We start from the raw sequence: 25,484 nt of genomic DNA, 5'->3' as shown, positions 1-25,484 counted from the left end.
AAAAAACAACCTAGGAAAAAGGAATCATTCCGTTCCACTACAACAGGTAGGGAATATGAGATAAAAGAACTCATAACATGCACAAGTACTCATGTCACATATGTGATTGAATGCCCATGTCGATACCAATATTTGGGGAGGACCACAAGACCTCTATTTGTGAGAATTGGGGAACATATGAACAATATCAGAAAAGGTTTTATTAAGCATAGACTATGTCAGAGAAGTTCATAACAGAGATGCCTCCCTTATGACTGTTTATGGCATATACCTAATAAAAGGCAATTGGCGTGGAGACATTAAAAAGGTAAGTCTCCCAAAATATAACTAAGTGGATTTTTTTACTGAATTCTCTCTAACCAGAAGGTCTAAATATTAATATAGACCTTAACTGTTTTATATAAAATCCTTAGTACTGCAGGCACCCCATTTCATTTTTTCAAAAATATAGAAATAACCAGAGACCTCTACAACCCCCCCTGCCTTTTTCATTAGTTGTATGTTTGTTAATTAACCACTTCCATACTTTTCCTGGAACGTTTTGTTTACAATTTTAAATTAGTATTTTTTGCTAGAAAATTACCCAACCCCCCAAACATTATATATGTTTTTTTAGCAGAGACCCTAGGGAATAAAATGGTGGTTGTTGCAACTTTTTATGCCACACAGTATTTGCGCGACAATTTTTCAAACACTTTTTTTGGGGAAAAAAAAAAAGGTTTCATGAATAAAAAAAATAACAAAACAGTAAACTTAGCCCAATGTTTTTGTATAATGAGAAAGAGGATGTTATGCCGAGTGAATAGATACCTAACATGTCACACTTTAAAATTGCACACACTTGTGGAATGGCACCAAAACTTTGGTACTTAAAAATGTCTATAGGCGAAATTTTAATTTTTTTACAGGTTACCAGTTTAGAGTTACAGAAGAGGTCTTGGGCTAGAATTGTTGCTCTCACTCTAATGCTCACGGCGATATCTCACATGTGTAATTTGAACACTGTTTACATATGTTGGCGCGACTTACGTATGCGTTTGCTTCTGTGCGTGAGTTCACAGGGAGGGCGGAGTTTTCATTTATTAATTTTTTTATTGTTTATTTTACTTAAATTTTTTTATTCTTACACTTCCTTTAAAAAAAAAAGATCACTTTTATTCCTATTACAAGGAATGTAAACATCCTTGTAGTCCTTGGCATTGTTTAATTTCGACGGCTGGACGTGATGTCATAACATCACGCCTGGGCCTCCGAAGATCATAGAGATGACTGGGAACCACCTGGTCTCTGGAAATCTCTATAATCAATGTCCGGCGGTGGCGGTTTCCTTCACCGGCTTGCTAACCATAGGGCGACGGGTTGTCCCCTCCCGCCGCCTGTAAGAACAATCAAGTGCCTAAACTGCCGCTTTGATTGTACTTACGGTGCACAGAATCGCTGGCTGTAAAAGATGTTATCTGAATGATGCCTGCCGCGGAACATCCGTGTGAAACCAGCCTAAGTATATCTTCATCTCATTAATTTTATTCTCCTTGTTTAAAACCAACCCACTAGCATCTTTACATTTTTACACAAGGCATTTTTTATAATTGATATTGATTTATAAATAACAGTCCCCTAGCATTATTATGCCCGTTTTCCACTCTAGAGCCAAACTTTTGCTTATATTCTATCTTTTTTATTTTTATATTTTAATACGGTTCATAATATGCTAATTTGTGTTGTACAACATAAGTCCCCAACTACCTCTCCTTTTTATCTAGTTTAAGTAGTATTCATTTTTATTCTATTTTTGTTTTTTAAATGATGTTTATTAAAAGTTTAAAAATGTTTTTTATAGCGGTTATGATACATGTTAATAGTTTGCGGTGATCTGAGATCCCGAGACGTTTATTATCAAGAAGGCAATTGGTATTGGAGTACCAAGATGGCCATCTGTAATTTGGCTCCATTGAAATTAGTTGAGTACTAAGATGGCCACATGTCTCCGGGTTGATGGGTTACCACACACTATAAAAACCGGATGGTGTAGTAAGATGGCTCCGCTTCTGATGACATCTTGATGATGAAACGCGCAAGTCGGAGCTAGAGCGTCATTACGTGTCTATAGGTCCGCCCTTGTCTCATTGTATCACTTCCTTTGTGTGAAATCTCTGGTGTTCCTGCTGGTCCCTCTACTGTCCTATTAAAACTGACCACACTAAGCAGGAGGGCACACTGTGGTCAGTTCTCTAGCTGTGCTGGGAACTCAGCCTGCTTTTTTCCAATGATCAGACTTGTCCTGGCACGCCCCCCTGCACAGCCTTTTACTGGGAAGTTCAGTATGCTCTTGTTTCTCCTCCCCCAGCTCCTATGCAGCTGACAACAGAGAATATGTGGTCACTTATAAAAAAGGGGAACAAAGGTTTTCATATCTATTCGGTAACGGTTTGCCTTTCATTTCTATTTTAAACTGAATGGGTTGTTTAACAAGGTGAGGGTTTCCAATTACATTAATGGGCTGCCTAAAAGTGGTTGTAAACCCTTACATATACTTAGTGAAGAGACCATCCTCAGGTGTAGCACAGAGATACAACTTATGTAGGAGGATTTGTGTTATCTGTCTGCAGTCTTCTCTTCTCTACATCCGTTGAATTTATAAGCCTGTCTGAGAGTTCAGAAGAAAGGGTGCGGAGAGCTGAAGTTACACTCTGCAGAGCTCAGTGGGGAGAGCTCCAAGAGCTGATTGGAGGGAAGAGACACACCCCCTTCACACAGCACACAGGAACAGAGCTGAGGCTGTCAATCTGCTGAAGCTCCCTCCCCTGTCACAATTTTGCTTCTGGTGTCAGGAAAACTTGTTAGAAATTATTCACGCTAATAGCAGAGGAACAAAGCAGCGGACAGAAATGACACTTAGTGCTCCTAATTGAGTTAAGTGCATACTATAGAGTGCTTAGAGTGCTAAATATGTCATATTTGAGGTTTACAACCACTTTAACTCAACACACATTAATAGGTTTGCAAGTACGTTAATGCAACTGTGTGAATCCAGTGTAATCACTTGAAGAATAGAAGCAGAGTACCCTGGGTGACAGCAATCATGTAGATAACAGGATGGTAAGAGTATTGCAATTCTACAACCTCTATCTCTGAATGTATAGATACTTATCCTTGTATACTTATATAAATATCCCGGTGACCAGACATCCGCAGTTCCTGGATTGATGATCACAGCGTTTTCTGCATTAAACAAATTATCTTTCATGTAAGGAGAATGCCAACTTGCCAAATACAAAAGCTATTGTCCAAATAATGGCTCTATAGTCAGACCATTTATGATTCATTCATGTGTGATCGCTCTTAAAGAGGAACTGCAGTCTGCTCACATACTTTATAATAAAAATATCTTTGCCATTCTGAAGCTTCCCTCCAACCACTTTGCATATTATTTTACATTTACTGTGATTCTGTACTTGCTGCATGCAACATGCTGCAGAAATCTCCCTCCACTAAGTTTGCAACCATTTTAATTGTGGGCAGCTGAAACTGCTGCCTGTTAACTTCCTGGATTTACACAGGCACACAGAGGCCCACCTCAAGCTCTGCTGCTCTTATTGGTCTTCTTATGACTCATCACCTCTCCCTTCCTGGCAAACTCTCAGGAGAGTGAAAAAGAGAGCTGTGCATGATGTCCTAAGCCTAGACCTTTTACCAGACAAGAAACAGGAATTGGGCTGTATAAGGTATTTATTGGCAGAAAAAAAATGTTTTACTATCCAAAGTTAAAACAACAACAAGGGCAGAAGATTTAATAGATGGGAAGATGAAAAAAATGATATAAAAAAAAAGTATCGCTTTAAAGGTTTATAAAATATTTGTTGCCAGATGAACAAAATTTCCCTGTATTTTTTTTTCTAGTGGCCAGAATGCTGTATATTTTTTATTGAGGTATTTCAGAAAATGCCAGAATTAATCTACTGGAAAAATGTAGGAAAAAGTGTACCATGGCTCCTTATTAGTTGGTGGACGTACAGTAGGTGGTCATGGTCTATGATGACAGGCAATTTCACATCTTCCAGGGACAGATCCCTTTGTGGCTCTTGGCATTTGGTCACATGACATCTCAGAGCTGTAAAGAAAGTTGGTGCTGGAAAATGCTGTGCTTACAGGTCTGAATGAGATGGCTCTATCATACCTAACGTGTCATTGACTGTGGGTCCTACTCTGATATTTATCATAATGGTAAAATATCTCTAGAACATTATCAGTATTGGCCTATGGGGCAAATACGAAGCATGCTAGCCACATGACTTCTAACCAGGAGAGGGCTGGGAACCTTTGCACCAGGGTGGCAAAAACAGCCAACTAGCTCTTTCATGGTAGGGACAGTCTATACCCAACCCACCCAACATTATCAGAGTTGGCTTATAAGGCAAATGCCCCCCTGGCCACCAGCTGCATCCTTTCCTGCTGCTTGCTGTTACATTAGGAAATAACATTTAAAAAAAAAGCGTTAATGTTATAAAGTAGCTGCTCCTTCTTTCTAGGCTACAAATGAAGGCTCTTACCTCGTGATTGTGGTACAGCTCGTATCTCATTCACATCAGGCTCGCTGTTGGGCCGGTGGACCTCCACCATGACAAAATGTTGCGTAGTGGGAGCCTCTGATTGATCAGGATGCAAGGAAGAAGCAGAATGGGAGGGACTTTCCATCATAGGCTTTAACCTGGTAGGGGACTGGACCCTTGGGAAGGGGGGTAGGGGTACCTGCGTGACCAGAGCCAGCTGGGCTGCAGGACGTGCCGAAGTCTGTGTTTTGGGTGAAATGGTGGCATATATCGCCTGGTTTGGATTTTGGGTATGAGGAGAGGTGGGGGGTGTAGTGAGAGGAGGAAGCGGAGGGCTTGGGGTTGATTTTAGAGGGGGCAGTGGTGGACTGGGATGGGCAGGGGCAGTGAAGAAGAGCCCGGACTGTGATGAACCAGAAGAAGGACGTGGTGCTCGCTCTCCATTTTGCCTTCTGAGCATGGCAGATGTTTCTTCTGCAAGAGGAGGAGGGGGAGCTGGCCGAAATGACGGGGGCTCCTCTAAAAATGAGTTGACATCATCCTGAGGAATGAAAAAAAAAATATGTACTGTGTGCCAAAAAATATCCCAACATTCAATCGCAATTCAATAGCAGGATAGCCAAAGTAGATGTGAACCCTAACTGAATGACTATGTAGCCTTTATTTAAGCTAAAATACATATATTATTTTTATTTATTTCTTATATTTCAAGCAGAACTAAACCCACCAATTTAACGGTTTAAAAAAACCTGTTACATTCCCAGCATGCCAGGAATGCGAACTGTCACATTTGTTTGTGCTTTCAACCAAACTGTCAAACATCCTTTGAAATTACAGTAACATATTTGATCTTATGAGATTTTAGACACGAGGCATGCATATTGAAACTACTTTGGCTATGGTACAAATATGAACCATCGCCACCACATCTTACTCTCACTAGATACCTTTCTTAAACACCATGCCAAATAAAATAAATGTATGTTACCATTATCCTATTAATCAACGTGCTATGATGAGGACACCATTGGTGGAATGTTGGGGAAAGGGATACCGATGTCCACCAGTATATCTGGATTAGCAGAGGTTAATGCCATGTACTCACGAGCGGACTTTGCGACCGGACTGGTCCGACGTAACGAATCCGTCGGACAATCCGACCGTGTGTGGGCTTGAGCGGACCTTTTCTGTCAAAAATCAGACGGACTTTAGATTTGAAACATGTTTCAAATCTTTCCGACGGACTCGAGTCAGGTTGAAAAATCCGTCCGTCTGTATGCTATTCCAACGGGCAAAAAAGGACGCAAGGGCAGCTATTGGCTTACTGGCTATGAACTTCCTTATTCTAGTCCCTTCGTACGTCATCACGTTCAAATGGAAGGACTTTCGACCAGACTTTATTCTGTTCGTGTGTGGCCAAGTCCAGTCGGTTGAAAGTCCATCGTAAGGCCGTCGAAAGTCAGTCGGAAAGACCGTCGGAAAAAAAAATGTTGAAAAGTCCGCTTGTGTGTACACGGCATTAGGGATACCTTAAAAACCTAGTGGGTAGGGAATTCACTGATCAACCTGCTATGCAAAAATATTGCTTACCCACAACTCCCTTCTACTTTTATGGAAGGTTCTTTGAAAAAAAATGTTTATATTATGTAAAAATGATAATATAACATATTATGTATGATGATTATGTAGGCCTTGTCTATAGAATTTTTGGAAGACTGGAAGGTGTATTTGTTGCAGCAAAATTTCTAGCCAAAACTTTGTCAGTTTTGGATACAGTAGGCAATCTCCTTTCGGTTGGACAATTTTCCTTCTATCTCTTTGATGGTTACAGTGCAATTTTAAAATAATTATATTCCCATCTCTCTGTGTGAAAAGCTGGAGAGAGGGAATCTTTCTACAGTGGACACAGACAGTAATAAAAACCTCATACCAGTGAAAGGAAGAATATGGCTAAGATACCATTGCTACTAATTCATAATATATGTTTAACCACTTCAATACCAGACACCTTCCCGCCCAGCCCAATTTTCACCTTTCAGCACTGTTGCAATTTGAATGACAATTGCGCAGTCATGCTACACTGTACCCAAACAAATTTTTTATCATTTTGTTCCCACAAATAGAGCTTTCTTTTGGTGGTATTTGATCACCTCTGCGGTTTTTATTTTTTGCGCAACAAATAAAAAAAGACGAAAATTTCGAAAAAAAACAAGTTTTTCTTTGTTTCTGTTAAATTTTTTTGTAAATAAGTACGCTTTCTCCTTCAATAATGGGCACTGATACGGCGGCACTGATGGGCACCGCTGAGGTGGCACCAATGAGGTGGCACTGATGAGGTGGCACTAACGGGCACTGATGATGGGCACTGATAGGCGGCACTGATGGGCACTGATAGGTGGCACTGATGGGCACTGATAGGTGGCACTGGTATGCAGCACTGATGGGCACTCATAGGTGGCACCGATGGGCACACATAGGCGGCACTGATGGGCACTCGTAGGTGGCATTGATTGGTATATATGGGTGGCACTGATGGGTACTTATGTGTGGCACTGATGTGTGGCACTGATGGGCACTGATAGGTGGGCACTGATAGGCACAGATGGGCACTGACAGGTGGCACCGATGGGCAATGACAGTTGGCACAGATGGGCAATGACAGGTGGCACTGAAAAAAGCATTGCTGGGCAGATCTGGGCATTGCTGGGCAGATCATGGACATAATAGTGCCAATCGGTGCCCATTTGTGGGCACTGATTGGCACAGATTGGGCACATGTGGATGGCCATGGGGTACATACCTGGCCATCCATGTCGCCCCTTCCCTGGTGGTCCTAGTGGCATCACTGGTAGTCCAGTGGGGTGATCTGAGGGGGGGGCTGCGCTGATAAACAATCAGCGCAGACCCCCCTGCCAGGAGAGCCACCGATCGGCTCTCCTCTACTTGCGTCTACTTGCGCTCTTCCTATTGACAGCGCGATCAGCCGTGATTGGACACGGCTGATCACGTGGTAAAGAGCCTCCGCCGGAGGCTTTTTACCAAGATCAGTGTAGCGGTGTGTCAGACTGACACACCGCTCCACCGATCGCCGCGATGCGCGCCCCAGGGGGCGCGCTGCGGCATGTTATCCTGCTGGACGTCATATGACGTCCAGTCAGGATAACAGAACCACTTCCCGGACGTCAATCCGCTATAGGGCGGGCGGGAAGTGGTTAAAAAATATTAATAATATAATAATACGTTATTATATCATAATTAAAGACAAACATACATATAAGAAAAAGAAAAAAGTCAAAAGAAAAACAGTAAGGTAAAAAGAAAAATGTATCACTTTATAACCTATATAAAAAAGTTAAACATTTTAGCAAGACTCTATTTAAAAAATGAGACTATATTACTGGCACATACACAAACAAGGAAAGATTTGTTTGAAAGCTTTATTTTTTTTCTTTTAAAAAGTGCTTTTATAAAGAATTTTGAGAAAAAAACTTCTTTGTGGCTGCACCAATAATATATATATATTTGTGGCTATACCAATAAAAAAAAATGTATATATATATTATTTTTTTTTTTAATGTTCAAGGCTAAATTAAGGATGAGAACACTCACAATTTAATATATACCTTGATGCATATTAGTTAGGGGGGATACTTAATATATCTTTTTAAATTAGTAAAATCAAGGATATCCCTCTCTAGATAGATATACAGTGCCTTGAAAAAGTATTCATACCCCTTGAAATATTCCACATTTTGTCAGGTTACAACCAAAAACATAAATGTATTTTATTGGGATTTTATGTGATAGACCAACACAAAGTGGCACATTATTGTGAAGTGGAAGGAAAATGATAAATGGTTTTCTAAATTTTTTTACTAATAAATATCTAAAAAGTCTGGTGTGCATTTGTATCCAGCCCCCCTTTTACTCTGATACCCCTAACTAAAATCTAGTGGAACCAATTGCTTTCGGAAGTCACCTAATTAGTAAATAGAGTCCATCTGTGTGTGTAATTTAATCTCAGTATAAATACAGCCATTCTGTGAAGCCTTCAGAGATTTGCTAGAGAACCTTAGTGAACAAACAGCATCATGAAGGCCAAGGAACACACCAGACAGGTCAGGGATAGTTTTTTTATGTTTTTGGTTGTAACATGACAACATTTTGAAAATTTCAAGGGGTATGAATACTTTTTCAAGGCACTGTATAAACAGTATATCATAGAAGGAGCAAGATATACTGTAAAAAGAAAAATGTCTCCAATTTCTTGTCCAAAAAAAGGAAAAAAAAATAATTAACATTTTCTTTTAAATACTGAACATTAAAACACCGAACTTCCAGCTCAGAAACTGACTGGTCCAAAGTTACAAATTCAATGTTCAAAATCAATGCAAGAATAACATTAAGATACTTTGCAGATTGGATCTTTATTTTGAAAAGCTGGCTGCATTTATGATGCAATGGTTACTTTTTATTCTTTGAGAGAATTTATTTTGAACATTGAATTTCTGACTTTGAACCAACCAGTTCCTGGGCTGAAATATTAAACTCATGTTCAATATTTAAAAAAAAAAGTGAATTCTTTTTTCCACAAGATATTGGAGGCATTTTTTTCTCTTTCTTTATAAAAGACAACCACGGAGGTTATACATATCCTATAGATAATAAGAGCATCAAAATACTTTTTTTTCTATCAGGGCCCAGCTGATATTTTTACCTTTTTTATAGGGGGTAAAGGGTTATTTTATTTTTTTAGTTTTCTTCTTCTTGTTACTTATTCTTATTTCTCTTGCACTGGCTTTTTAAGGCTTGACATGTTGGGTGTCTATGTACTCATCGCAACTTCAACTTTTATTTCTTTCTCGAACATCACGGGACACAGAGCCACAGTAATTACTGATGGGTTATATAGGTATCACTGGTGATTGGACACTGGCACACCCTATCAGGAAGTTCAACCCCCTATATAATCCCTCCCCCTTGCAGGGATACCTCAGTTTTTACGCCAGTGTCTTAGGTGATGGACGTGTAAAGATGTCCTGTGCTGAGCTCCAAAGGGAATATCCTAAGATCCTATACTGGGGCAAGCCAGGCGAACTGGATCCATTCAAAGTGTCTTTTCATGGCCGAATTGAATGGTACCCGGGCCTCGTGTCCGAAGAAACGAGGTTTTACCCGTAATGCTTCTCTTTTTAGAGAGCTGGACCCCGCAGATCAGAAAATGGCTTTAAACTTCCTAATTTCTGGCGAGGTGCTTTACGGTCCCAGAACTGTTGGATCCCCCTACTGATGGGGGCCCCAGTCTCTGACGTTTTTTTCAAACGGAGCCCACCGTGAGAGGTGAAGATTGGGTCTGTGTAAACAGCACCCTGCGGCTGGATAAGGTAAGAGGAGATTCCACAGAATTTTTGAGTTCTAGTGGCTTTTCTCCTTTAAGGTAAATGCATGCTATGCCTATTGTGACCACCGGGGGCTGCCAAGAGCACAAACCTACACATGCTGACTCTGTCTCAGGTGTTGTAATCGCTGTTTATGTCCCAGCGTCTCAAGCAGGCTGCAAACAGGTAAGGTGGAAAGGGGGATTTCTCATGTTTGAATGTTCCCCCCCCAGGCTAGAGAGGGGCCACAGGGGTCTAGAAAGTGGTTATACCACCCGGGCTCTGCGGCCTAATGGCCACCATCTCTCAAGATAGCCGTTCAGGCAGATCTTGTTACCAGCCTCCCTCCCTCCCCCCCCATCCCCAGCCTTTCTCCGGAAGCATGACAGGAGAGTCGGCAGCGCGGGAAGCACTCATTTTTTTCAAAACTCGAGGGGGGGGGGCGGTAGAGGAGGGGGCGGGACGTCAGCACAGGTGCTTAGACTCCCACTCAGGCCAGCTGCAGGCTATTAGAGGCACTCTGTACAGGTGCACACAGCCTTCTGAGAGACACAGAGCTGACGGTCGCATGTAAGGTGGGACACAGGCATTCTCCTAGGCAGCATTTACTGAAGTAACACCAGACTGAGCATTGGGTAGCAAGGCTTTTAGCCAGACTACATCGCTCAGCGGGCAGTGTTCATTTGTATACCTCACACCTTGTTGCTTTGCACTATGGGTAGAAGAGGTTCAAGCACCCCAGGAACCAGAGACACTAGGGGATCTCGTTCAGGTTCTGAGGGCCCCCTGTCGGCAGCATCCTCCCCCCCTAAAGATGGGCCAGGGACGGCTAGCCGGGGAGAGCCATCGGGGTCAGGGGCTACACCTGCTTCTGGCACTTCAGCCCCTGTATATATTACACAAGAGGTTTTTTCCTCAACCATTAATGGTCTAGAGGAAAGATTAATGGCCGTGATTACGTCTTCACTCAGTGGAAGAAAACGCACTAGGCTTTCCTCTGTTCCCCAAGACCCTCAGACAGAGGAGCTCTGGGATAAAGGAGATGAATCCCTTTCAGAGGATCGGGATGGGATGGATGATTCCTCTTCGGAGGATTCAGGTGGAGAGGGACCCTCTGCGACTTCCCAAGAGGAGAAAGTCTTAGTGCAGATCCTCACTGGATTGGTCCGCTCCACATTTAAGTTGCCCATACCTGAAACTGCTAAAGAATCCTCTTCTGCTTTGGGGTCACTGAAACCTTTCCAAGCAGCACATGCTTTTCCTGTTCATACTTTACTTGAAAAGCTTATTTATTCTGAGTGGGATCACCCAGACAAACGTTTTTTTCCGCCGAGAAAGTTTTCAACACTTTATCCGATGGAAGAAAAGTTTATTAAAATGTGGGGAATACCGGCTATTGATGCCGCCATTTCCTCCGTAAATAATAGCCTGACTTGTCCTGTAGACAATGCTCAGATGCTCAGGGATCCTGTAGATAAAAGGATGGAATCCCTATTGAAGGATGTTTTCTCCTTAGCAGGATCAGTGGCCCAACCTGCAGTAGCAGCGATTGGAGTCTGTCAATACTTAAGAGACCATGTTAAGCAGGTCATCAAAGTATTACCTGAACAGCAGGCCCAGGGGTTTGCTAACCTTCCAGCGGCCTTATGCTTTGTGGTTGACGCCATTAGAGATTCTATCGTGCAAACCTCCCGTCTTTCACTGGGGTTGGTGCATATACGTAGAATCCTATGGTTGAAAAATTGGTCAGCCGAAGCACCATGTAAGAAGCTACTGGCTGGGTTTCCATTTCGTGGTGCAAGGTTGTTTGGAGAGGACTTGGATAACTATATCAAGAGAATCTCTTGTGGGAAAAGCACTCTCTTACCTGTCAAGAAGAAGAGAAAGCGTCCCTCTTTCAAACGGACTCTTTCCCCAGCGCCGGGGGCTTCAGCCTCCAGGCAGTCTCGACGGCCGCCTCCATCGGGGTCCAGAGACAAGAGTCAACCCCAGGGACAAAAGAAGTCCTGGGGAAAGAAGCCTACTAGGCAAAACACTAAGACCTCTGCATGAGGGGGCGCCCCCGCTCACTCGAGTGGGGGGAAGACTGCGACAGTTCTCAGAGCTCTGGCAGGAGGACTTCCAGGACAGATGGGTAATCTCCACGGTAACCTTAGGGTACAAGCTGGAGTTTCAGGAATTCCCCTCTCCTCGGTTCCTCAGATCAAATGTTCCCAGAGACCCAGAGAAGAAGCAGTCGCTCCTTCTAGCGTTAGAGCGACTTTTGTCGCAGGAGGTCATTATGATAGTTCCCGCAAAGGACCAGGGATTGGGCTTCTATTCCAACCTTTTTATGGTCCAAAAGCCAAATGGGGATGTCAGGCTCATTCTGGACTTAAGGGATCTGAACCGATTCCTAAGGATTCAATCCTTCCGCATGGAACTAATTCGAACAGTAGTTCCCACCCTGCAGGGAGGAGAATTTCTGGCATCAATAGACATCAGAGATGCATATCTGCATGTGCCCATTTTTCCTGCTCATCAGAAGTTTCTGCGCTTCGAGGTAGGAGGGCGCCATTTCCAGTTTGTGGCTCTGCCTTTCGGGATAGCCACTGCACCTCGAGTGTTCACAAAGATCTTGGCTCCTCCTCTGGCCAGATTAAGGGCTCAGGGTATAGCTGTCATAGCATACCTAGACGACCTGCTCTTGATAGACCGGTCGGTAGCCTTTTTGAAGGGAAACTTGAGGACCACGGTCAGGTATCTAGAACACCTGGGTTGGATGCTCAACTTAGGAAAGTCTTTCCTAAAACCAGTAAGAAGACTGGAGTATTTAGGTCTAATTTTAGATACAAGCCAGGAGAAAATATTTCTACCCCAGGCAAAGATCACTGCTTTGAGAGAGCTGATTCTGACAGTAAGGACCAAGAAGGGTCCCTCAGTCCGCCTTTGTATGAGGCTACTAGGGAAGATGGTGTCTTCATTCGAAGCAGTTCCCTATGCTCAGTTTCACTCAAGAATGCTGCAACACAGTATTCTGTCGACCTGGAACAAGAAGGTTCAGGCATTAGACTTTCCGATGCACCTGTCGCATGCGGTGCGTCAGAGCCTCAATTGGTGGCTCATACCCGAAAACCTGCAGAAGGGGAAATCCTTTCTACCGGTTACCTGGACGGTGGTAACAACAGATGCCAGTCTGTCAGGTTGGGGAGCAGTTCTGGAACAGGCTGCGGTCCAAGGGGTATGGTCCAAGACAGAGAGGACCTTACCCATCAACATTCTGGAGATCCGGGCGATACATCTAGCTCTAAAAGCCTGGACTATCAGGCTACAGGGTTGTCCGGTCAGGATCCAGTCCGACAATGCCACAGCAGTGGCTTATGTCAATCATCAGGGAGGCACCCGGAGCCGAGCTGCTCAAAAGGAGGTGAACCAGATCTTAGTCTGGGCAGAGATGCATGTGCCATGCATATCGGCAGTTTTCATCCCGGGAATAGAAAATTGGCAGGCGGACTATCTAAGTCGCCAGCAGTTACTTCCAGGGGAATGGTCTCTGCATCCCGACGTCTTTTGGGCCATATGCCAAAGATGGGGGGTTCCAGATGTAGATCTCTTTGCATCCCGATTCAACAAAAAGATAGACAGATTTGTGGCAAGGACAAAAGATCCTCTTGCATGCGGGACGGATGCGTTGGTGATTCCGTGGCATCGGTTCTCACTGATTTACGCATTCCCGCCTATTCTGCTACTACCACGACTCTTTCGCAGGATCAGGCAGGAAAGGAAGTCGGTACTTCTGGTGGCCCCCGCTTGGCCCAGAAGGACTTGGTATGCAGAAATAGTAAGGATGACGGTGGGTTCCCCGTGGACCCTACCGGTACGCCCAGACCTGTTATCTCAAGGTCCAGTGTTCCATCCTGCCTTACAAACGCTAAATTTGACGGTTTGGCTATTGAGACCCACGTTCTGAAGAGTCGTGGGCTCTCAGGTCCTGTCATATCTACCTTGATTAATGCAAGGAAGCCAGCTTCCAGGATGATTTATCATAGAGTCTGGAAGGCTTATATAACCTGGTGTGAATCCAGAGGTTGGCATCCCAGGAAATATGTCATAGGTAGAATCCTTGATTTTCTACAGATGGGATTAGAGATGAAGCTGGCCTTGAGTACCATCAAGGGCCAGGTTTCTGCTTTATCAGTATTATTTCAGCGGCCACTTGCTTCGCATTCTTTGGTCCGAAACTTTATGCAGGGGGTGATGCGTCTTAAAGGGGTTGTAAAGGTAAATTTTTTTTTTTTTAAAAAATAACAAACATGTTATACTTACCTTCACTGTGCAGCTCGTTCTGCACAGAGTGGCCCCGAACCTGGTCTTCTGGGGTCCCTCGGCGGCTGTTTCAGCTCCTCCCCGCAAGCATTTACCACCTTAATGCGAGCTCCCTCGCATGGTGGTGAGTGCTTGCGGGCGCGCTCCCGTGATACAGCCGGCGGCTATAGCCGCTCGCTGTATCACTCGGCCCCGCCCCCCGGCGCGCCGCGTCATCGGATGTGATTGACAGCAGCGCGAGCCAATGGCTGCGCTGCTTTCAATCCATCCACTGCAGCCAATCAGCGACCAGGCTGAGCTGCAATGAAGATGACGAGAACGAGCAGCGAAGATTCGAGGCGTCAGGTAAGTAAAACGGGGGGGCTGGGGGCGGCGGTATTGTAAAAAGTTTTTTCACCTTAATGCATAGAATGCATTAAGGTGAAAAAATTTTTACCTTTACAACCCCTTTAATCCTCCGGTTAAAGCGCCCCTAAACCCCTGGGACTTGAATTTGGTCCTGGCTGTGTTACAGAAACAGCCTTTTGAACCAATAAGTCAGATTCCTTTGGTCTTGTTGACAAGGAAATTAATTTTTCTGGTGGCCATCTCTTCTGCTAGAAGAGTATCAGAATTAGCAGCTCTTTCCTGTAAGGAGCCTTATTTGATTATACACAAGGATAGAGTGGTACTACGCCCTCATCCTAGTTTTTTACCGAAGGTGGTTTCTGATTTTCATTTAAACCAAGACATTGTTCTACCTTCCTTTTTTCCAGATCCCTGTTCTCCGGAAGAGAGATCTCTACATTCGTTGGATGTAGTAAGAGCAGTTAAGGCCTATCTAGGGGCAACTACTCAGATCCGCAAGACGGATGTTTTGTTTGTGCTGCCAGAGGGTCCCAATAGAGGACAGGCAGCGTCAAAAGCTACCATTTCTAAATGGATTTGACAGTTGATCATTCAAGCTTACGGTTTGAAACAGAAGATTCCTCCGTTTCAGATCAGGGCACATTCCACAAGGGCTATTCGTGCTTCTTGGGCAGTGCATCACCAGGCCTCTATGGCTCAAATCTGCAAGGCCGCAACCTGGTCTTCAGTCCATACATTCACCAGATTCTATCAGGTGGATGTGAGAAGGCATGAGGATATCGCCTTTGGGCGTAGTGTGCTGCAGGCAGCGGTACAGGGTCCTCAGGTCTGATTGCACCCTACTTGGTCGTGGTTCCCCCCCCTCAGGTAGCATTGCTCTGGGACATCCCATCAGTAATTACTGTGGCTCTGTGTCCCGTGATGTTCGAGAAAGAAAATAGGATTTTTTAAAACAGCTTACCTGTAAAATCCTTTTCTTTCGAAGGACATCACGGGACACAGAGGTCCCGCCCCTCTTCTAATACACTATATTGCTTGGCTACAAAACTGAGGTATCCCTGCAAGGGGGAGGGATTATATAGGGGGTTGAACTTCCTGATAGGGTGTGCCAGTGTCCAATCACCAGTGATACCTATATAACCCATCAGTAATTACTGTGGCTCTGTGTCCCGTGATGTCCTTCGAAAGAAAAGGATTTTACAGGTAAGCTGTTTTAAAAAATCCTATTATTTTTCCAGAAAATTGGGTAATATTGTGTATGTAGGGCCTAAAATTAGTTAGTGTATTTTTTTATGCTTAAAACAACATTGCTCTAACATTGTATGAAATAAAAGATTGGAACTACCACCATTTTAGTATCCAGGGTCTCTGCTTTCAGAAAATATATAATGTTTTGGGGGATTTAACTACCGTATATACTCAAGTATAAGCCGAGTTTTTCAGCACATTTTTTTGTGCTGAAAGTGCCCCCCCTCGGCGTATACTCGAGTCAAGCACTTTTCTGGTGCAAAGAATGACATTTTCCGTTAGTGCTAGGGACCCCAAATTTGGTGTGCAAACCCAGTGGAACTAGCACTACAACATATCCAAAGCTGGCATTCCTAGCACCAAGTGGCCCTCGGGATATGGGACCCCAAAGTCGGTTCAGAAAATGAAAGGAACACCAGCTATTGGATATGTTGTAGTGCTAGTTCCACTGGGTTTGCACACCAAATTTGGGGTTCCTAGCACCAAGTGGCCCCGATATACGGGGCCCCAAAGTCGGTCAACTGTGTCCATCTGCAGCAATATCTTTTCGGGACCCTTTGGGTCCAGAGACCCCAAATTTTGGCTGCAGCTAGGGGGCATCTAGGAACCCTTAACTACAGAGTTTGAAGTTCAGGGGACCTATGGCTGCAAATGGGCACAGTGAGGCTGAAAATGGGCATTGCTGACCCTCTTTTCTACTTACAGTAGTTGCGCATTTCTCACCCTCGGTTTATACTCGAGTCAATAAGTTTTCCCAGTGTTTTGTGGTAAAATTAGGTGCCTCGGCTTATATTCGGGTCAGCTTATACTCGAGTATATACGGTAATTTTCAGGCCTAAAATTATTTTTGTACAAAAAATAATAAAACGCCCCAGGAAGGGTTAATAATATGAACGTCAACCGCTAATAGCACAGTAAATTATCTTGGGAATAATGAAACAAGGCATCGGTTTTATTAGGATCCTAGGCATAAAGTTTAACTACCTAAAAATTCAATCAAAATGTAAATAGTTTTTTTTTATTTCTTAGTATGTCAGCTCAAAGCATGTTCTGTCCAACAATTGAATGTCTAATTATCATGTTAATCAGAAGTTAAGTAGCATGAAATTCCTTCTATTCTCCAGCTTTGCATACAAACTGGATTCTCTCTGCCGCACAGGTTCTGTGATATGAGCTCCTTATGAGAAAAACTATTGACCTGTCCAGGAATGGTCCAGATTAATGGAAAGATCATCCATAATGCATGGCTTTTAATTTGTAGAGCTTTGCAATGGGCCCTCGGGGTAGAAGGAATCGTTCTGGATGTGCCAGTGCTATTTTCAGCTCTGTGCTTCATGACTCTACTGCAGATAAAGAAGTCTTTGTAAAGCTATTAGCAGTATTACCTGTGTTTGTACTGACTTTGATGTGTACGTTATTGGAATGGTTTGATGGAAAAACACAGCAGCTCTTTTCTATGACTGTCAATCACTTTGAAGGATCCCTATAATTAAGCATCTCATCAGCAACAAATACGTACCAGAGAGATGTCAGGCAGAGTTGTTCTGCTCAGGCTTCCAGAGTTGGCACTTCCCTCAGGATCTGCTCCATTCTGGTGGTGAGATAAAAAGGCAGTTAGATAAAAGGGAGGTTGTCAAGAGTGGTCTCTATGTTGGGGATGGGGTCAATTTGCTGGCTTTCTGAAGCTGTTTGAAAAAAAAAAAAAAAAATGAAATAAACTTGTTGTCTACAGCAGTTCTCAACCACCGGGCCGCGGCCTTCCTCCTCCTGTGCCTCCAGCTAGCTGCATATGCCTTAACTTACAAGCGCCTCCAAGCTGCCACTGTGCCCTTGACCCCCATAGTGGCCTGTAGTGTTTCTATCAGAAACCATGAATCAGACTGAGACAGAAGTACAGTCAAACAGTAAACAGAGTAAACGTAGTCAAAACATAGCCAGAGTTCAGGAACCGGAACGGATAGTCAGACAAGCCAAAACATCAGGGAGCCAGAGATGAGTGTAGTAAAACAGCAAGCAGGACCTGGAGCCAGAAGGAATGTCAGCCAAGCAAGTCTTTAACAGGAACACAGGAGAGCGTCTCTAGAGATGTGACCAAGGCAAAGGCAGAGATCATCTGGACTGGACGGCTTAAGTAGGCAGGACTGACGAGCAGGATATCATCAACAGGTGAGTCACTGTGGAGAGATAGGAGCTGGCAATTAGCCGAGAGCTGAGCAGCTAGCTCAGAGAAGGAAGGGCTGAGCCCAGCCCTGACAGTTTCTGGCCGCCTAAGAGCCCCCAACCACCTGTAGTTCTGCCCAGCCTCCCACTGTACCTCCTATCCTGCTGCAGAGCCTCCAGTCCCCCATACTGCTCCCAAACTGCAACAGTGTCCCACAGTGCACCTTTTTTTAAATTCAACTTTATTTTCATTTTTTTCCTAATAAACACAGAAATATTTTCCATTCAGAAAACTGTAATAAAAAGTCCAAAAATACGTGGCACTGAGTAACACAGGTTCTCTCAGGGCCTGGCAGGTGTACAGCTAGACCAGCCAGCTCTTCATAGCAGCGCCTGTAGGAAATCGCAGGAAGCACAATGCTTATTTATAGAATGTACACTGCAAGTGATGTAACATTGCAGCACTTTCTCCTAGTATGGACGCTCTAGTAGAGCTGAAGCAGTGCTTCTCTGCTTTAGTGATCTATTGCTGGTTGATTGCAGCCAGCAATAGATCATTATTAGATGTGATCTGTTGCTGCATAGATGCATGGGGAGATCTAGATCAGGTCTCCACTGACCTGATTTAGAATCCCCATAAAAAGTGTAAGTGTGTGTATATGTATGTGTATATGTATGTGTGTGTATATATATATATATATATATATATATATATATATATATATATATATATAATATACATATACAGTGGGGATGGAAAGTATTCAGACCCCCTTAAATTTTTCACTCTTTGTTATATTGCAGCCATTTGCTAAAATCATTTAAGTTCATTTTTTCCCTCATTAATGTACACACAGCACCCCATATTGACAGAAAAACACAGAATTGTTGACATTTTTGCAGATTTATTAAAAAAGAAAAACTGAAATATCACATGGTCCTAAGTATTCAGACGCTTTGCTGTGACACTCATATATTTAACTCAGGCGCTGTCCATTTCTTCTGATCATACTTGAGAAGATTCTACACCGTGGCCTCCATAATCCTTAAATGGAAGACGTTTGGGATGACCAGGACCCTTCCTAGAGCTGGCCGTCTGGCCAAACTGAGCTATCGGGGGAGAAGAGCCTTGGTGAGAGAGGTAAAGAAGAACCCAAAGATCACTGTGGCTGAGCTCCAGAGATGCAGTCAGGAGATGGAAGAAAGTTGTAGAAAGTCAATCATCACTGCAGCCCTCCACTAGTTGGGGCTTTATGGCAGAGTGGCCCGACGGAAGCCTCTCCTCAGTGCAAGACACATGAAAGCCCGCATGGAGTTTGCTAAAAAAAACACCTGAAGGACTCCAAGATGTTGAGAAATAAGATTCTTTGGTCTGATGAGGCCAAGATAGAACTTTTTGGCCTTAATTCTAAACGGTATGTGTGGAGAAAACCAGGCACTGCTCATCACCTGTCCAATACAGTCCCAACAGTGAAGCATGGTGGTGGCAGCATCATACTGTGGGGGTGTTTTTCAGCTGCAGGGACAGGACGACTGGTTGCAATCGAGGGAAAGATGAATGCGGCCAAGTACAGGGATATCCTGGATGAAAACCTTCTCCAGAGTGCTCAGGACCTCAGACTGGGCCGAAGGTTTACCTTCCAACAAGACAATGACCCTAAGCACACAGCTAAAATAACGAAGGAGTGGCTTCACAACAACTCTGTGACTGTTCTTGAATGGCCCAGCCAGAGCCCTGACTTAAACCCAATTGAGCATCTCTGGAGAGACCTAAAAATGGCTGTCCACCAATGTTTACCATCCAACCTGACAGAACTGGAGAGGATCTACAAGGAGGAATGGCAGAGGATCCCCAAATCCAGGTGTGAAAAACTTGTTGCATCTTTCCCAAAAAGACTCATGGCTGTATTAGATCAAAAGGGTGCTTCTACTAAATACTGAGCAAAGGGTCTGAATACTTAGGACCATGTGATATTTCAGTTTTTCTTTTTTAATAAATCTGCAAAAATGTCAACAATTCTGTGTTTTTCTGTCAATATGGGGTGCTGTGTGTACATTAATAAGGAAAAAAATGAACTTAAATGATTTTAGCAAATGGCTGCAATATAACAAAGAGTGAAAAATTTAAGGGGGTCTGAATACTTTCCATCCCCACTGTATATATATATATATATATATATATATATATATATATATATATATATATATATATATATATATACACACACATACATACACACACACTTACACTTTTTATGGGCGTTCTAGAGAGAGAGAGATCTCTATATATATATAGAGAGAGAGAGAGAGAGAGAGATCTACCTATCTCTCTCTCTCTCTCTCTGTATATATATATATAATATAATATACTTTTTTTCTTTTTTTCTTCTCTAAAAATCCCTCCCTGGGTTTCAATATTAAAAAGTGTTAACCAAAACAGAAAATTAATATCCTGGTCCCTTAAAGCAGATTAGCCACTTGAGCACCGGACCATTTGGCTGGCCAAAGACCAGAGCACTTTTTGCGATACGGCACTGCGTCACTTTAACTGACAATTGCGCGGTCGTGCGACGTGGCTCCCAAACAAAATTGACGTCCTTTTTTTCCCACAAATAGAGCTTGGTGGTATTTGATCACCTTTGTGGTTTTTATTTTTTGTGCAATAAATAAAAAAATAGCGACAATTTTGAAAAAAATGCATTCTTTTTTACAATAATAAATATCCCCAAAAAATATATAAAAAATTTTTTTTTCCACAGTTTAGGCCAATACGTATTCTTCTACATATTTTTGGTAAAAAAATTGCAATAAGCGTTTGATTAGTTTGCGCAAAAGTTATAGCGTTTACAAAATAGGGGATAGTTTTATGGCATTTTTATTAATAATTTTTTTTTATTAGTAATGGCGGCGATCAGTGATTTTTTTTTTTTTTTTTTTTATTATGACTGCGACATTATGGCGGACAGATCAGACACTGTTCGTGCGATTTTGGGACCATTCACATTTATACAGTGATCAGTGCATTCAAAAATGCATTGATTACTGTGTAAATGTGACTGGCAGTGAAGGGGTTAACCACTAGGTGGCACTGTAGGGGTTAAGTGTGTCCTAGGGAGTGATTCTAACTGTGGTGGGGAGGGGCTACGTGTGAAACGACACTGATCACCGCTCCTGATTACAGGGAGCTATGATCAGTGACAGTGTCACTAGGCAGAATGGGGAAATGCTTGTTAACATCAGCATTTCCCCGTTCTTCCTCTCCATGAGACGATCGCGGGTATCCCCCCCGCGGGACCCGCGATCGCGCTCACGAAGCTCCCGGCGGGCGCGCCCGCAACCCACCTCTTAAAGGGTAACGTACAGGTACGTAATTCTGCCTGTACGTGCCCTTCTGCTGCAGTATATTTGCGTGAGGTGGTCGGGAAGCGGTTAAATAGCACAGTGCTTATGTAATCTGCCCCCCTCTAAACTGTAAAAAAAAAAAACCTCCCTGAACCACTTCCTGTAACCTCTCTCTGTACTGACCACGCAAATCAGGGCTGCTGAGCCCTGACCACTGTGAGAAGAATGCGTCCCTCCATCATACACAGCTCTCCTCTCTTCCCCTCACCCCCTCCTCCTTGCCTGTCAGTCTCTGTCCGCCCCCCGCCGCTATTATTAATATTAAACGTTGCACTGGGAAATGCTAATTTCTCCAAATTCTCACAATTTTTTCCTAATAAAAGTCTAGGAAATTAAAGCATATGCATCCAACTCTGCTACCAAATGAAAGCCCTATATGCCTTGAAACATAATATAGAACACATTATGGCAGACTATAAAAGCTTAAAGGGGGTTGTAAAGGTTCAGGTTTTAAAAAAACAAAACAAAAAAAACAATCATGTCATAATTACCTCCGCTGTGCAGTTGATCTTGCACAGTGGCCTCGATCCTCCTCTTCTGGGGTCCCTCTACAGCGCTCCTGGCTCCTCCTCTTCTCGAGAGTCCCATCGGAGAAGCGCTCTCCTGCAGGACACCCGTGCGGGCGCACTCCCGTGTCCTGCTGCTGCGTCTGTTGACACGGACAGCAGGACTCGGCTCCGGCGCCCGTGTCATTGGATTTGGTTGACAGCAGTGGGAGCCAATGGCTGCGCTGCTATCAATCTATCCAGTCAGGACACGAGACGCTGGCCAGAGCTGGTGTGATTGTTTCTGTTGCAGGAATTAAAGGACTAAGGTAGGTATAAGGGGGCTCGGGGGCGCTTCTGCAGTAAAGGTTTGTCACCTTAATGCATAGAATGCATTAAGGTGAAAAATGCTGAGGGTTTACAACTCCTTTGAAAGAAAAGCATGGGAATATATCTATTTTTCTTAATCCTGCTTACCTAGGTGGATGCAGCATTGGTCACCCGCCGGCTCTAAAACTGGGAACCAAGCAATCAAACGCCGCCGATTGCTTGGTTCTCACAGCTCTCTGCTCTGCCCCCCCCCCCCCCCCCCCCGCACTTACTGGAGTGTTGGGCTGTGGAGGGGGTGGGAGTAGGGTTGCCACATCATCCCTTTAATCCAGGACACTTATTAATTAAGTGAGGCTGATTTAATGCAGATAAGGCACCAAGTGAGTTTAATTACCACCTTAATCGGCCACAGAACCTGTGTAAATAATATGTGTCCTGGATTAAAGGAATGATGTGGCAAACCTAGGTGGGAGTAACGGTTCACTGAGAGCCTGAGCCGGGTGCCAGTCCAGGCATGTGTGCAGATACTAATTTCATTGTCCCGATCTTGCCTGAGCCTGGACCGGCTCTGTGACGTCAGCCGACAGCGGGCTTCAGCTGAAAACGGGTCAATGAACTACACTCCTCTGATCCACAGGAGAAGTACAGGCAAATGAGCTTTCGCTTTACTTCTCCTTTAAAGGATAAGGGGCGGAAACAAGACATTTCCAAAATGAAGCACTCTGGGACTCGGAGGGATTAATGGAGAAAAAGTCCGGGGGGCCTCAAGTAGTTAAAATCACTAGGACATTCTATACCCAATCATTGTGATGAGGGAAAGGAAACCAAGACCTCCATGGCCCCTGGCTCTGGTTTCGTAGGCTACGGTTCGAATATAATAGAAAAGACCCTATTTAATGCTCAGCTGCTCATTCTCTTCATCTGAAAGTAGAAAAACAGAAAATGAGTTCTCCTTTCCCACATATAAAAGGTAGCCAAAGTCTGTTTTAATATACAATAAAACACGCAGCTAATGTGACTTTCACTAAGCAAAAATTAAAATGCCGGGAAAGATTTACTGGCTCTCATTTTATTCAGTTCGGAGCCGTAGCTTCTTGTTGCTGCTTCTCACTGTTAGATGGAATGCGGCCCCCTGGAGACCGGCTATCATATGAAGTGGGGATTCCCGGGGGGAAGGCGGAGGATGCCAGGCGTGAGAAATAATCAGCACCGACAATAATTCTCTCCCTCTGTCTCAAGTCTGGAATAAATGGCCAAACCAAACAAGCGAATGCCACAAAGTTTGCCTGTGGATTTGGGGGTTGTACAGCTCAGATCTTTAACCTTGGGGGGCAAACACAAACAACTAGCCCTTTCATGGTGGGAACAGAACTCTGTGAGTTGAAGTGTATCTACACCCAAATACAAAAATTGAGAGCCCAAGCGAACTTTCATTTGAACCCCTTCCCACCCACCTCCAGCACCCCTTATAACTTTGCCTTTAATGCCCAGGGGCAGGAAGGGCTGTCAGATCAGGTGACTATTGCGACCATGACTGGAGACTGGGAGTTGTCAATGACCCTGTTGGAAGATTGCAGTGAGTGCGCTCTCAGCACAGAAATGTTGGTCGTCCATGGACGCACATGTGCCGCGTATAAGCCTTAACCCCTTCCCGACCAGCCGTCGGTTGGCTCCCCTGGGCGAACTGATGTTTGCCTTTTGACCACTAGGGGGCGTACACTGGAGCCGATGCACATGCTAGGTGGTCACGATGACCGCCGGGCACCCGCGATCGCTCCTCACAGAGACAGGAGATCTGTCAATGTAAATAGACAGGTCTCCGTGCTGTCAGGGGTGAGGAGAGGGATCCGTTGTTCACATCAAGTATGAACAATGATCGGTCTCCTCACCTAGTCAGTCTCCTCCCCCCCACAGCAGGGCCGTCTTTTTTTTTTTTACAAAGGCAGCAGGGCCATCTTTAATATTGATTGGACCCTGGGCAAAAAAATTTCTTGCCCCCCCCCCCCCCCCCCATGCAATTTCAATCTCCACCTGCTCTGAAACATACAATAAATACAGCTAAACTTAAAATCAGTTTACTGTATCAGATCAGGCAGCAATTGCGATTGGTTGCCAGCGGTTACAGCATATCACTACTGCTTACTGACTGGTTGCTAGAGGTTACAGCACACATTACAGCTCACTGATTAGTTGCTAGAGGTTACAATAAATTATTTCTACTTGTTAATTGGTTGCTAGAGATTACTGTACAGTAATACTGCTCACTGATCGGTTGCTAGAAGTTAAAGCACATCATCTCCTCACTGCAGGGGGGCATGATATACATATGAATGCCACCTTTATTTACATATTAATGCCACTGGTCGCAGCTATTTAGTTATGAATGCCGTCACTATTTACATATGAATGCCGGTTATTTACATGTAAACGCAGGCTCTGCAGGTGAGTCATCTGTACACAGCAATAGGGCAGAGCTGGGCAGCATTAGTACCAGCACTTCACACTGAGATATTGGGACACAGCAAGGGACTAACACTTCAAGGGACAAGGGAATTTAAACTGGGATAGTTGGCAAGTATGAGGCAGCTGCTTTGGGCCCCACAACAATGACAGAGCCCAGGGCAGCTGCCCCTTTTGCCCTGCCTTAAAGACGGCCCTGCCCCACAGTTATAATCACTCCCTAGGGAACACATTTAACGCCTCCATCGCCACCTAGTGTTAACCCCTTCCCTGACAGTGACATTTTCACAGTAATCAGTGCATTTTTATAGCACTGATCGCTGTATAACTGCCAATGATCCCAAAAATGTGTCAAAAGTGTCTGATGTGTAGTGAGCCCATCCCCCCTACAGTTAGAACACCCCACTAGGGAACACTAATCCCCTTGATCACCCACTAGTGTTTAACCCCTTCCCTGCCAGTGTCATTTATACAGTAATCAGTGGCTATTTGTAGCTCTAATCGATGTATAAATGACAATGGTCCCAAAATAGTGTCAAAAGTGTCCGATGTGTCTGCCACAATGTCGCAGTCCCGATAAAAATCACAGATCGCCGCCATTACTAGTAAAAAAATATATAATATTAATAAAAATGCCATAAATCTATCCCCTGTTTTTTAGACGCTATAACTTTTGCGCAAACCAATCAATATATGCTTATTGCGATTTTTTTTTTTTTTTTTTTTTTTTTTTACCAAAAATATGTAGAAAAATACATATCAGCCTGAAATGAGAAAAAAAAGAGCTTTTTTTAAAAAAAAAAAATGGGGATATTTAT

General features: G+C 43.7%; 1 protein-coding gene across 3 annotated transcripts in view; it reads right to left on the bottom strand.

Moving 5' to 3' along the window:
* The window catches only part of WHRN (whirlin), a 295,443-nt gene that overhangs the window by 39,387 nt on the left and 230,572 nt on the right, over positions 1-25,484 (bottom strand). For all 3 annotated transcript variants that reach the window (XM_073600268.1, XM_073600267.1, XM_073600269.1), the window contains 2 exons: positions 17,349-17,420; positions 4,551-5,091 (listed from right to left, as the gene is read on the bottom strand). In XM_073600268.1, coding sequence (XP_073456369.1) covers positions 4,551-5,091; positions 17,349-17,420 — 613 coding nt within the window. The remainder of the gene's footprint in view (positions 1-4,550; positions 5,092-17,348; positions 17,421-25,484) is intronic.

The sequence above is a fragment of the Aquarana catesbeiana genome, linkage group LG09, assembly GCF_042186555.1.
Source record: "Aquarana catesbeiana isolate 2022-GZ linkage group LG09, ASM4218655v1, whole genome shotgun sequence".
NCBI lineage: Eukaryota > Metazoa > Chordata > Amphibia > Anura > Ranidae > Aquarana > Aquarana catesbeiana.
This window is presented reverse-complemented; position numbering and strand designations above follow the sequence as displayed.